The sequence below is a fragment of the Melopsittacus undulatus genome, chromosome 8 (assembly GCF_012275295.1).
Source record: "Melopsittacus undulatus isolate bMelUnd1 chromosome 8, bMelUnd1.mat.Z, whole genome shotgun sequence".
In the NCBI taxonomy this organism is placed as follows: Eukaryota; Metazoa; Chordata; class Aves; order Psittaciformes; family Psittaculidae; genus Melopsittacus; species Melopsittacus undulatus.
In genome coordinates this window covers 33,865,867-33,879,270 of record NC_047534.1, presented here as the reverse complement: position 1 = coordinate 33,879,270, position 13,404 = coordinate 33,865,867, and the positions used below count along the sequence as shown (strand labels likewise).

Genomic DNA, 13,404 nt, shown 5'->3' with positions numbered 1-13,404 from the left:
CTCAGATATGAAGGTATTACATTCATTTTTTAAGAGAGAAGTGGCAATAGAATGTCAATTTCCCCTTTCTGCAGGGTAGGTAGAGCAGCCCTCCGCTCCTTTGATGCTGACATCAAAGTCTCACTGCTCCCAGCTCAGCAAGAACAATTAAAACCAGTTATATAGCAGAATTTAACCTATTCCCGTCTTAATGTTCAGCAGTAATCTTGACAAAAATAAAGTAACATTTGTCCCATGACAAGAGTGGATTCGGAGTTCCTCAGCTCAGTGACCGGGGTTAGAGAGTGCCCTTTTAAACTGAAAGAGTGTAGATCTAGATTAGATATGAGTAAGAAGTTCTTTACTGTGAGGGTGGTGAGGCACTGGCACAGGATGCCCAGAAAAGCTGTGGATGCCCCATCCCTGGCAGTGCTCACGGCCAGGTTGGATGGGGCTTTGAGCAAATCTGCTCTAGTGGAAGGGGTCCTTCAGCCCTCTGATCATCCTCATGGCTCTCCTCTGGACTTGCTCCAACAGCTCCATGTCCTTCTTATGTTGAGGATACCAGAACTGCACTGGTAGGGTCTCACTGGAATGGAGTAGAGGGGGAGAATCACCTCCCCTGGCCTGCTGCCCACATTCCTTTTGATGCAGCCCAGGACATGGTTAGTGTCTGGGCTGGAAGCACACATTGCTGGGTAATGTCGAGCTTCTTGTCAACTAACACCCCAAAGTCCTTCTCCTCAGGGCTCATTTCAATCCATTATCCACCCAGCATATATTTGTGCTTGAGCTATCATACGAGAGACCAAGATGTTCAATCCCAATTTTGCCAGTAATGTTTAAAAATCCATCAACCTGTCTCGAGCATTACGAGTGAGCTTCTGCTGTTTACAATGTGAATTTCCATACATCTTTACTCTGGTCAGACCTGTACTGAGCAGCATTCTCAGGCAGTTGTGTAAGTCCCAGCCATCTGCCAGGATGCCCATCAGGCTGCTGTTTAATGTCAGCTCCCAAAGGTAACTAGCTCCTGTGAGTGACTCAAAGAGCAAGAGACGTCCTACTCCCTCAGGAAACTCGCTCCACCAGAGTGTTAACTCCTGAACACTGAGCTTCAAGAGATTAACCTCCAAGGAACATATACTGAAAAGAAATCTTTGGAGGATAGATGCTGGTATCTGGGTCCACTTGGAGTCAGTGAGGAGATTTTTAGCAGCTACTTTATCTGCAGGGTTGCTCAGGACAACTCTCATTTCCTATGCCAGAAAGGTGATAAGCTATACTCAGTAATATGCTTTAACATAGCTACAAGAGAAAAAATGGGACAAGAATAGGAATGAAAGCATACAAAACCTGATTCTGATGTAGGGAGGGAGCTACCTTGCTGATACTAATTAAACAGAAGGGAAAAGGATGAATGGGATAAACTACCACACACCTTGACATCAGTTCAGATGCTGCTAATTTCAGCATTGCTCCCTGTGTCTGGAGGGGGAGGGTGCAGGGTCCCTTCTGCACTCACATGGCAGATGCTGCAGCAGTGTAGAGCTCTGCAGGAACAAAGGATGGCCCCACTCCTCCCCTTGGGGACCCCTGCCACGTTTCCATGGGAGCAGGGACACAAAGACTTTTGCAAGTCTTGGAGGTGCTAACCCTCCTGGAGAGGCTGCAGCACCACAAATGCTCTCACAAGTGAATGAAGGGTTGTTCAGACTGACAAAAGATGCATATGGCACGAGTCCCAGAAGTACATGTCACATTTAATAAACTAATGGGAATGAGGAATACAAAGGCTCATCTGCATAGGTTAGGGGTTTTCTGGAAAATAGCTCATCTAATTTAAACATTCTTACGCAATGCTTAAAGCAAGAAGCCTGAACTTGATTCACCCCGGCCTACCTGAAGCACCCTGTTACAGCCATACCAGAAAGAGCTAGGACAAACTTGGCCACTCTCTCTTGTCCTGTATATGAGACCCAGCAAGTGGAGCAGACCACGTGCTGAAAACATAACTGACCTGTATCGCTGAAGCGATAGCATGCAGTATCTAATTTAACATCCCATTGCTTCGTGGAAAGAATGACTCTTTATTTTGCCACATATATTACGTGTTAATTACAAAGGTAAATAAATTTTAAGGGAAATTTAAAATACCTTTACACTGAGGACAGCATATTTCTATTCATAAGAAACTAACAGGCTTATTTATTGTCTGTACTAAAGGCAGTTTAATCAGAGGATTAGTACAAACTGAAAAATCATGTTATTTCTTTTTGAATTCCTGTGCTAGGAACCGATTTCTTCTTTTCATTACCAACCATTCTACAGACTGAAAAGGGGAGAGGAAATTAACACAGCAGTCTCACCAAGAGGAAAAAAGAAAGGAAAAACTCCTGGTGGCAAATTCAAGCACTGCTCCCGCTGAGAAGATAAATGATACAAAAGGGACAGTTCGAAGAATCCTCTCATAAATATTCCAAAGTTTAGAACAGAAACTGCATGAACATCAAATGAAAAAGAAGGTGTCTCTGCATGGCCTTTCTTCGACAATGAAGAGTTTTGCCCGAGTTAAGGAGTACCGTACCGTGCCGCTACTGCTAAAAGAGCTCCAAGCAACACATACAACCTCTCCCTGCAAACCCACCACCAAACAGACAAAAAAGGCTACAAAAATACAACTGATTTGGAAAAACCGCTGAAGTACAAATCAAACTAGCAACCATTTGAACAGGCTTCCCTCTTTAGCACTGAGCATTTCTTGTAGACATCTGGGACAAGAAACAGCCAAGCAATCACGTACCAGCAAGTCTTGCAAACCAGGAAGAACAGGCACATGCTGCCAGGGCATGGAAAGGAACACTGGCTATCAGTCCACCCTGTTGCTGTCCCATTATGCTCTAAGCCAGGTTTCTGTATCTGAGGCTTTACCTGCACCAGCTCAGTAAGAGGAACAGGTATCAGGAAAGGTTACATCAGCTGGAAACATCTGAAATACCTTACTGACACAAACTGCAGAAGGAACTGAATAAAATTCACCTTAAATTCTGATCTCCTGTTTTTGCTTACAAATATTTCTGTGGAAATAAGGTGTCAGGAGTGTTACAGGATGTGATCCAGTGCATGTAGACCAGTCTTCTCTATAAAACAACAGAGGCAGTGCAGGTACAGAGAGAGGCGTCATCTTCCAATACACTTATCTAAAACAGGGTAACTAAAGTACCCAAATTGAACTTCGTTCTTCAAGAAGAGTGCTGACCTGATAATTTTCAGGTCCTATTTTAGGAGGGACTTAGGGACAAGGGTTACCAAGGAGTGAAACTGTGAGTGGTGGGTAAATGAGAGAATTGAAATAAGTGGAGAAGAAACAGGATAATTGCTTTCCCAGTCTGTGTCCAATTTTGGACAGAAAACTCTTTAAAACAGATACAAATTTAAGACAATGTCCATGTACTGGACTGTGTTTGACGTCAATGCATTATGACACTTTCTTGGCAGCGGATGCTTTGCTCTGCAATATCCCTTGTCTTCATCTGCTCAGAGAATTGTGAAGAACGGTCCTTTGGGGATGACTCTGTCCCAGCTGAAGTATGAATTTCACTGGAAAAGTTCACAAAAAATCTATTTGGTCATTTTGCATTTACATGACTGGGAAAATGGACTTTCTCCTGGGGAATACAGAGCTGTCACACCTGCATCAAGACAAAGACAAGACTGAATTTGAAAGAACAGCAGACAAAGAGCAGTTCATCTCTACTGACACCTCAGCAGACTTCTACTAGTGTGCATGGACCAACACCAGTGTCAACAAAAACACTGTCATTAAATACATCAACTTATTCCCCAGCAGCATCACAAATATTACTTCTCATAAATTTTTCATCCAACTATGTGTTGGCAGAGACATTCTTAACTAACTTGCCACCTTTCAACAGTATGTAAAGACATGCTGTCCTTCCCTACCTGCCTGCTCCAAAATAACAAGATGAGCACCACTAAAAAGGCTTGGATACAGAACAAACATTAATGTCAGCATGAGTTTATATTACAAAAAGCTTCTCTGTTCAACATTTTTTACACTTTGTGTTGCTTATGATTTGAAAACATGTAAAGATAGTTGGGGAGCTTCTTGGGTAAAACCGAGAACATTTATTATCACTTGTTTATTGCTTTTGATTTGAAAAGTATTCAATCATTTGATCTTGGAGGAAAATAATGATGCTGAACCAATAGCTGAAAAGCAAAGTGCACAAGTGTCCCTGAATTCATGCATGCCTGCTTCAGCACATGAATATATCGTGCAGACAGAGAGACCACAATCTGTTTCCGAACAATTCTCAACCAAAAAAAAAAAAATCCTGACTTCACAGGATAACTGTTTGCAATGAATAATTCAACCATCTGTCAAGTCCAGCTGGGCCCCATCCCTTCTCTTCACATCGAGTATCTCCTTTTTTTAGGTGTGATCAATGAACACCAACATCTATTTGACAGGTTACAGGGCACACTGCATGTGCTGCCCACCTGAGCGAGTATCTTCCCATGCTCAGCTACTGGCAAAGGGGTGCATGCAGGTAGAAGGGGAAGAGGGAGAGTTTTTCCTCATAGGAAAGGGCTGAAGAACAGCTCTGTGATATGCTATGGCAGGGAGTATCTGTGGGAATCTATGACAACTTTACCAGAATCCATTCAGCATACCCTTATATATGGTACCAACCAAAGTTGTAAGATGAAATAAACAATTCTAAACTTCATTTTCCTGGTTTTGGCAAATTCCATTCCCTGCTCTCCTCTGCAGAAGCTCCCATACAACTCAGAATCAACAGTGAAGCCTCTTCCTGCATGAGGCACAGCAACAGTCGAGTTCCACTAAACAACTGCAATGGTTTCAATAAAAGAAAACATATAAATAGAATCCTGAAATCCATTCCAGTTCCTTACACAAAGCAGATGATTTTTTTTATTCTAAGAAGGCCTCTCACAAAAGAAAATATTTAATGAGGAAAACAACGGTAAAATTAATTGCCCAGGAAAAAAACAAACAAACCGCACAAACCAGTCTTTGTCTATGGAGCCTACTGACAAAGGCTGAGCAGGAGGGAACAGACAGTTAATTGTTTTCCAGATCATTGTGGCAGGTCTCCAGGCATTCGCACCTCCATTTGCCTGGACTGGCAGCCCTGTCTATGCTCCATTTAACACACAGAGTGTATAATTTCAGTGGAAAAAAATCAAAAAAGGTATGTTTGGTTGGCAATTTCCTGTAAGGGAAAAAAAATCTACCACATTAGGGCTGTTTTCATCAGAGATTATTCCCAGAGCAGACCTTCTGAAGAATGTGAGATACATGGTGGGTTTGGAGGTGGTGAGGAAGGGTTTGCCCAGCACTCACGCTACCTGTGCTGTGGAGTCCGAGAGTGAGGCAGACCCACAATCACACCAAGAGGTTTAGTGTCAAACTGTTGTGTGTTTAACCATGAAAGGCATTAAGAAGTACAGCTCATTCATACAAGATAGAGGCCAACATCAACAGCTTTTATTTTATGCATTTAAAACTGCTCTCAGCCCTATTCACTCAAAAAGTGCTTTGAAGCAAAGAGATGTTTCTGAGGAGTCAAAGACATGGAGCAAGCACTTGTGGATCCAGTTCCTTGAAGCCCTATTTATCAACAACTTAAAAGGCTGAACTGTAGTATATCTTGGATAAAAAGAAATTAATAAAAAGCTAAATTATTTTATCTTGCCTTCCACCAACAGCTCCTTGTGTTCTTATTTGCACAAAAAAAGTATTATTAAAAAGAAATACCCCCTGTATTATACTAAGTCATTACAAACACCATATTAAAGAAGAGCCCCTTCTCAACATCAAAACTGCAAACCCATCCCCACACTGTATTTTCAAATACCAAGATTGATAGAGACAGTTCATCATTTTTTTTCAAACAAAGAAAAGGCTAAATAGATTTCAATATTCTGCAGCTGGCGTTGCCTCAAATGGCAAATATCCAAAATGCAGCAAAAACATTCATTAAATCCAGCTTTTCCTTTTTCAGAAGCAAGTTTCAGCAAAGAGGCAGTCCCAGCCAGACAAAATGGGTAAAAATAATATAAAGCATCATGTTCTCATTAATCAGAATTACATCTCAAATCGACCCTTACAGAGGCACTTACAGAAGAATTCCCTTCTTTCTCAGATTTTAAACCCTTTGCACTTTCTCTTGACATTCAAGGTACATCTCTCCCCATCAGAGATGAATGTGAGAACAAACATTATTTAAAGCAGTTATACAAGTGTTTTTGTCTGCATTCTAAAGAGGCCTTTCACCTATTTAAGTTGAAAAACTGTTTCCATAGCACAAGGAGGCCTTGAAATGTCCCATGTGTGCTCTTCAGTATATAATTACAGAGATAAGAGGTGACACATTCATTTTGGTAAAACTCCATTAGGCAGCCCTCCAAAGACAAAAAAAATCTCTTATTTATGTCGTATTTGCTCTTTCAGTCAGACACCACATCACGTAACAAATCTATGCAAAAAAAGTCCAATCTAAAATATAGCAATCAATTGGATTTGCAAACCCTTGTTCTGTTATTGTTACAGCTGGTGGTTTATTACCACAACTTAATCACCTCCAAGTAATATAAACTACTTTGGAAGGAACCCGAAGGTTATTTCAGAGTATTTTTAGTATTTCTCTTTTAATCAGTGTCAGTGTCTCCCTCTTCCCCCAGTGATTTTCCCTGAAAAGTGTGTTATTAACAGCAAAAAATGAGATGGAACGGAACAGAGCATTTGGCACATTGAACAGCTGGTCAAAACTGCGATCACTCTCCATAACACTTCAGGGTCTCTGGAATCTGTTTGATACCTCTAAAGTTATTCACCATTTAATTCCTTATGAACATAAGCTGCAGAAATAACTGCTGTGCACTGAACATGCACTGTGGTTTAGTCAGGTTGCAGGAGTTTAATATTTAAGTCAAGGTTTGTAAAACTATGCAGCTTGCTATGGGTTGCTGCAGAACAAACTAATGATAGTTTCTTACTGTGATTTCTGTTGCTGGAAATCATCAACAGCAGTGACATATGCCATAAAAGGGTGAGCATCAGCATTCACCTGGAGCACCTTCAGTTTTTCTCTCTCCCTTTTGTAAGTATGATAAGCATTCCTATATCACACTGACCTCTCTTTCCCTACGCAAGAGAAAAATGGGCACTTTTAAACTTCCAACTGTGACATGCCCTCCCCAAAAGCCAACACTGACTTGGCCTGGCAGGGACATGGGCACTATTTAACAGCACTACTGAAAGGCGTTGGGAAGGGGATGGCTCAGCTTTGCCTAGGAATTCTCCTGCTGCAGCTCCCTCTTTAATGGCCTTACCCTGTGCTGTGGTGAGGCAAGAGAAGGGCAGCACACAAATCTTGCCCCTTCCCAAGGACGACTACTAACAGTCCCCAGTACATGCTGAATTGCTGCTGTTTTTATAAACAAAGTCCTCTTCAAGTGCCAACCTGTGATAGTCACAACTGGGCTTAAAAAGAAAGAAGCAACAACAAAAAGCCCAGTGTTGTATTTTGGTGATTAGAGGACAATTTTGCTAAGCCTAAACCATTTGAAAAGCCTTGTTCATTTAACTCAATTGTTTGGGCATGTGAAGGACAGTGAGCATTGCCTGCTGTGTTCCTAGCAGCAAGAAAAGACAGAGGTAGCAGTGGTAAGTACCTACCAGGTCATACGCTGCCAGGACCTTTTTCTGCACGTCTGTCACAGTCCCCAGAGGCTCTAGGTAAGGAAATGTGTCCTTCATGGAGAGGGTGACGGAGGGCGCGTTGTCGCTGCTCACGAGCCGTGAGGACAGGGTCAGGATGCACTGCTTCAGGCTGGCGATGGGCGGCAGCCCGCACAGCTCCTTGACAGACACCATGGCATTCTGAAGGAAGGAAAGCAAACACTTGAGTGCATATTGCCCCTTTCCACTCAGTCTCTCCTGCCCTCCAGCACATCATCAGCTCCTGCCTGCTTCTCCTCCATGATGTAGGGCAGTGCTACCCTGCTGCTTGCCATCCCTGGGTACCCCATGGGGTGTCAGCACACACAGGAGCTCCCAGCCAGCCCCATTCTTGACTCCCCAAGCCTACTGCCAGCTCCAGCTTTCCTCCAGACCCAGGTATCCCAGTTGCCAGCTCTGCAGCTACTTTGCATTGCAAATCCAGCCCCAACAGGGACAAGCTCTTGTCCCCAGCATATTAAACCGTCATCTTAAAATGCTGTTTCTCTTCCCAACTGTACAGACTCAATATGCTTTTGATGCTGTAATCACCTCTTCTCCCATCATTGTCATCCTCCAGCAAGAACAAGCTCGACAGACCTGGTATTTCCCATGGGAAGGGCAAGAAGGAAAAATCCACTTTGTTTTCAGCCTTGCATTACCACATCATAAAAAAACCCAAACACTCTTTCCCCTTTACAGGACACATGTAAGAAAATCAATACTGGATATACAGGCCAACCCAAACTAACATGTCAGGGTTTATCTATTTTTCAAGTCAGGGGATGTACAGCTGACATGCCCCCATCATTTAGCTTCCTGAGCTGCACAATAGTGACCAAGATGCACAAAACCTAATTTAGAGAGTATTTTAACAATCCATATCTTGTGAATGTGTGTGTGTCCCATCTTGGTGAAATAAAACAGTCATCAGAAAATGCCCAGTTAATTAAAAGAGGCTTTTTCTCTTTAATCAAATACATTAGCATGCAGTTAAAGCTAATGGCTGCGTGTTTACAAAGCATTCTCCAAAACAAGATCTTGTACTGAAATTTTGCTTGGAAGGCCCCTTAATGCTGTTTCTGAGTCAGATTCTGGTATTTTCTTTTACACAGTTCACATATAGTGCCTGACCTAGACAGAAGGTGGAGTCAGCAGTTTAAACTAGCTACTTTTCAAGGCCTGCAGGAAAGGAAAGTCTGGGAAGAGTTTCCCATTCTTAAAAATATGCTTAGACTTTTCCTTTGGGAGTGATTTAAAACTTATGTCATTCTGTAAACTTCCAGCTGCCAACCTTTCATTTGCTTTAAACTCTGTCCAGCAGAGCGGGGTCAATGAAGCGCTATGTGTTTTTCTCCTGTTTTCAAGAGAGAAAAATGAATTGTTTCTGCTTCTTTACCAAGGAGATAGCTATGGCTGATTTCAGCTGTTAAAGAAAACTCATTGTTTAATGCTACTCAGTTTTGTTTCTAGGCAGCGCTTGGACCTCTGAATTGAGCTGCCTCTTAATCAACCAGCAGAGGAGAGCACCAGAGGGGCTGGTTCTTGTTTGCCCTTGCTGCTACTTCCAACCAGGAAGATCCAACATGGGCAGCTGTGATGGTGCTGGGTACCTGGGCACCAGCAGCACCAGCCGCAGCGAGCACCAGCTGCTTTCAGAGCAGCATGGGCAGGAGGCCATGCTGCCAGGAGACCCCCTGAGCCAAAAGGCACTCAGCCAGCAAAGACAACACTGCTCTTTAGCAGGGAGGAAGCTGCAATTCAAGCAGCATTCAGTGCCGACACTGAACGTATCCTTGGGCGGATGGTGGCAACACACGCTCAGGGAAATGTGCTGCTCTTTGCACAGTGGGTTTTTCTGGTGTAGACAAGACTTCAATGACACATGCACTGCGTGGTACACTCACCCAAACAAAGGAAGTGAAGAGCATAACCTTGCTCAGTTAGCAAAACAAAAGCTTGCTGACTTGTTCAGGACCAGTGAGGAAATGAAGTTTTTGAGACGTGAGCCCTGGGGACATAGCTGTACCCTCAGTTGTACCTTCTCAAAGACAACCAGTAAAGCATGCATTTGGAGAGGGCACAGTGATATTTAAACCATTTCCGCCTAATCCTGTATTCACTTTCTAGTTAGCACCGGTAATTATCAGCCTTTGATACGCAGTTAAAGGTTAATAACAGCCATGCAGCCTGAAACTTCACCAGCTTCCACCAGCTACAACACGTTTGCCCTACTAGCAGCTCACATCAGGACCTTCCCTTCCACATTCAGGACATACCAACACACACAAGTCTCATACCTGCATATTTTCTCTCATGTCAGTAGCTTCTCGTAGTGGATGCACTGCCAGCTTAAAGATGTCATCGATAGTCTTGAGCCCGGTGTTCCTCAGCATGGTGTACTCCCTTGCTTTCTTTCCTATCCTCACTGAGAGGCTGCGCTTTTGGGCCTTCCCACCTCCACTTCGGTTTGTTATTGCAATGTGAACAAAGAGGGTAACGTGCTCCATGATATCACCAACAAAAGACCGCAGTGGTATGTGCCTATATCCAGGCTGTAAGCACTCCAGTGGGATGGTGTATTGCCCTATGAACTCATCCCCAATGTAGTCATCATCCAAAACAACAAAACGGATCATGGCCAGCTCCGGTAGATTGATCTGGAACTCAAAGCTTTCATCAAAAATGGGGTTATCACTGTTTTGCTGCACAGTTTTAGTTCTTTGTTCAGTGCAGTCTGCAGGAATCCCATGTATTTCTATGCAGACATAGGGGTCTATGACATCCCCCTTTGCACATGCACCCTTGGGCTTTGGAAAGTTCTGACCACTTATTATTTTGACATGAAGGACTTGGGGAGAGACCCCTGGGACAATGCCCTTGGTATTAGCACTGAAGTAAGACACTTCATCACGCATCACTGAAGGCCTGAGAACATACCCGCATCCCCCATTCTGCAGAAACCAGCCAGTGTGTAGGTCCATCATGGGCCCTGGGGTCTGATAGTTCATGGCCACTATCTGGCAACCACAATTCCAAAAATCTTGAGGATTTAAGTTACTGGAGTCTATCCTCATAGCACTTGGGTAAACCCTGGACAGGAACTTTTTGTTGTAGTTGACAAAGTCTTCAGGATATTCATTTGCAATTCGACTGGCTTCTGCCTCACTGAAGGAGCACATTTCCCAATAATTTTGAGCTTTCATGGAGGTCTCAAAGTCCTTGTATTGAACAGATTTGCACAGGGACACCAAGTCGGACAATTCCCTGCAGAGCCAGATCAGCTTTGGTTCTCTTGAGAAATTCTCTGACAGTCTCCGGGATATTTCAGCTTCTTCATCTTCATCCGTGACTTCTCCTTCTAATATATCCTGGTCACAGGGCAGCTTCTTCCCCTTCACAATGATCTTCATTTTCAGTTTCTCGGGTGATGGGAGGTAGGCTTCTGAGGATAAGGGCGTCTCTGTGTATAGCTTGTTTCCAAAGATCCTTCTCATGTGTTGTACCACTACCTTCTGCTGTTGGACTGAGCAGTGGTTCCCCAAGCAGAGGATAAGGGGGTATTCTGAAGCAAAGAAGGCCAATTTATTTATTACCTCAATAACATTTCGAAAGGCAAGCGGGGATGTCATGTTGTTACGGTTACAAATAATGGGTTCATTATCTGGTCCGTCACAGACGTCTAGTTCAATACTCCGACAACTCATCTTTAAAGCTCTGACATATCCATTGATATCAGCTGGCCCTCTCAGCTGGTCTTCTATTAGATATGTATTGTGGGATGCATTGATGTAGTAATGTGATAAAGGCTGTGTCATGTCTTGGACAATTTTTTTGTGCTCTGGGTCAAAAATATCACATTCTGGGGACAACAAGTATTGAGTAAATCCATCAATTGCAAGAAACCCTTTCAACCGCCCTTCTTGAGAAAGCTCGTACCTGCGTATGATATCTAGACACATTTCTTCTGTTATGTGGGTCACTCCTTGCTCAGCCTCTAAAAACAGCATGAGGTCATTGGCATCTAGATACTCTTTATTTTTAGATATCTGCACAAGTAAGAAATAAACTTCAGGTCTTGTGCAAAGTTCACTGAATGCTTCACAAAATTCTTCTTTTGTTACACGCGTTGTAAGTTTCTCTTTGCTTTTCTGGATTTCCTTAAATTTTAATCTAATCTTTGATTCCTTTAAGGTGGGGTTGAGTTTCTTTATTAGCTCCACAGATGTATCTTCTAACATTATGCCGTTACCATCAACATCTGCTGCTTCAAATACAGTTTTTAGCCAGGCAAACCGTGGGGTATTATGGCTGCTTTCCATCAAATCCAGGGGTTGCTTGCTACGAGAAACCAAGTACCTTAATCCTGATACCCAAATATTGGCCACATCAGCTGAATTGGCAACCAAGTCAAGGGACTCATAGTTCTCACCATGAATTATTGACAGCGCACAGTCCTCAGAAATCTGGTCTGCAAGCCCATTATTTCTGAACGTTTCTGTGTTCTTCCCCAGTCTGATTTCTTTTATAGCAGAAATATCAAGCTTGGCTTTCTCAAGGTCCTTCTTGGAAGGCTCCCACCGAAGAGCCTGCAGGTCAGGATCCAGAGTAAAAAAACGGTTATAAATCCGGGAATTTGGACGGACTTTCTTCAATTCACACCCAGCCTGCATAAAGCTGATACAGTCACTAGCACTGCTTATTTTCTTCTCTGATGGCATGCTGCTGAAGGACACGGTTTTCTTTCTTCCACATTTTTGGTTTGAAGGATCCTGTGGAATAATTACATAAAAAAAAAAGAATGAGTAAGTTTTCTTTGGCCATCCCACAAGCACATAAATAACAGAACAGATATGTTTATGTAAAGATAATCCATGTTCTTCTGAACCTCAAAACAAAACATATCATCCCTTCCCACAATTCAGTTCCCTACAGAGCTATAAAATACACTGAGATATACAGCGACTTGACTGATTGCAGCATTAGATACCAAGTTTTCATGAGTGACATTTGCAGCTATTAAGCTGCCTTCCAGATTTCAGCAACTCGCTCCAGCTGTGAGGAGGTGCTATCCAGTTGTGTAATGTACATTTTCAAAGCAGATATATGTGGAAGAGGGGTTTCATGGGAAGCTCCAGCACCTGGTTAAGGTCTGTCTAAATCACAAGTGGAGAGGATCTCACCAGGATTTAAGAGATAGAGAATAAAGGAGGAACTTTAGGATAAAAAGGCATGAGAAAGGAGTAAGCCTATGTGGGAGGAGAAGGGAAAGAAGTCTCCTAAGCAGTGCTGGGAGGAGAGGCTGGGATGGGTCAGCATGCCCATGGGGCACACGTGACAGCTTGGTGCTCAGCAGATGAGCGTCCTGCCTCAATTCTGCCTCTTTTTGCAACCTTGGACACCTCAAGCAAAACTAAAACAAAACCAAGCAACAGTAATGAGTCAGACCTCTGAGATACACACCCAGGAGAGTTTGGGCTTTCTTATTTGTGTGTTCCAGTGTCCTCTGGCAAAGGACTTTTTCATTAGGCCGAGAAGCCCATCTCTGCTGCATGTACAAATGCATGGCTCTCATAGCACCTCTTGTGGGAGCTCCAATGATCCCTCTGCTCAGCCCTAACCTACTTTACATTCCCTTGCATCCACATTTGCTT

At 43.1% G+C, this 13,404-nt stretch overlaps 1 protein-coding gene across 1 annotated transcript in view; it reads right to left on the bottom strand.

The window, feature by feature from the left end:
• The window catches only part of PLCL1 (phospholipase C like 1 (inactive)), a 205,506-nt gene that overhangs the window by 29,522 nt on the left and 162,580 nt on the right, over positions 1 to 13,404 (bottom strand). The window contains exons 2-3 of the mRNA XM_034065433.1: positions 10,051 to 12,522; positions 7,709 to 7,912 (exon numbers count right to left, since the gene is read on the bottom strand). Coding sequence (XP_033921324.1) covers positions 7,709 to 7,912; positions 10,051 to 12,522 — 2,676 coding nt within the window. The remainder of the gene's footprint in view (positions 1 to 7,708; positions 7,913 to 10,050; positions 12,523 to 13,404) is intronic.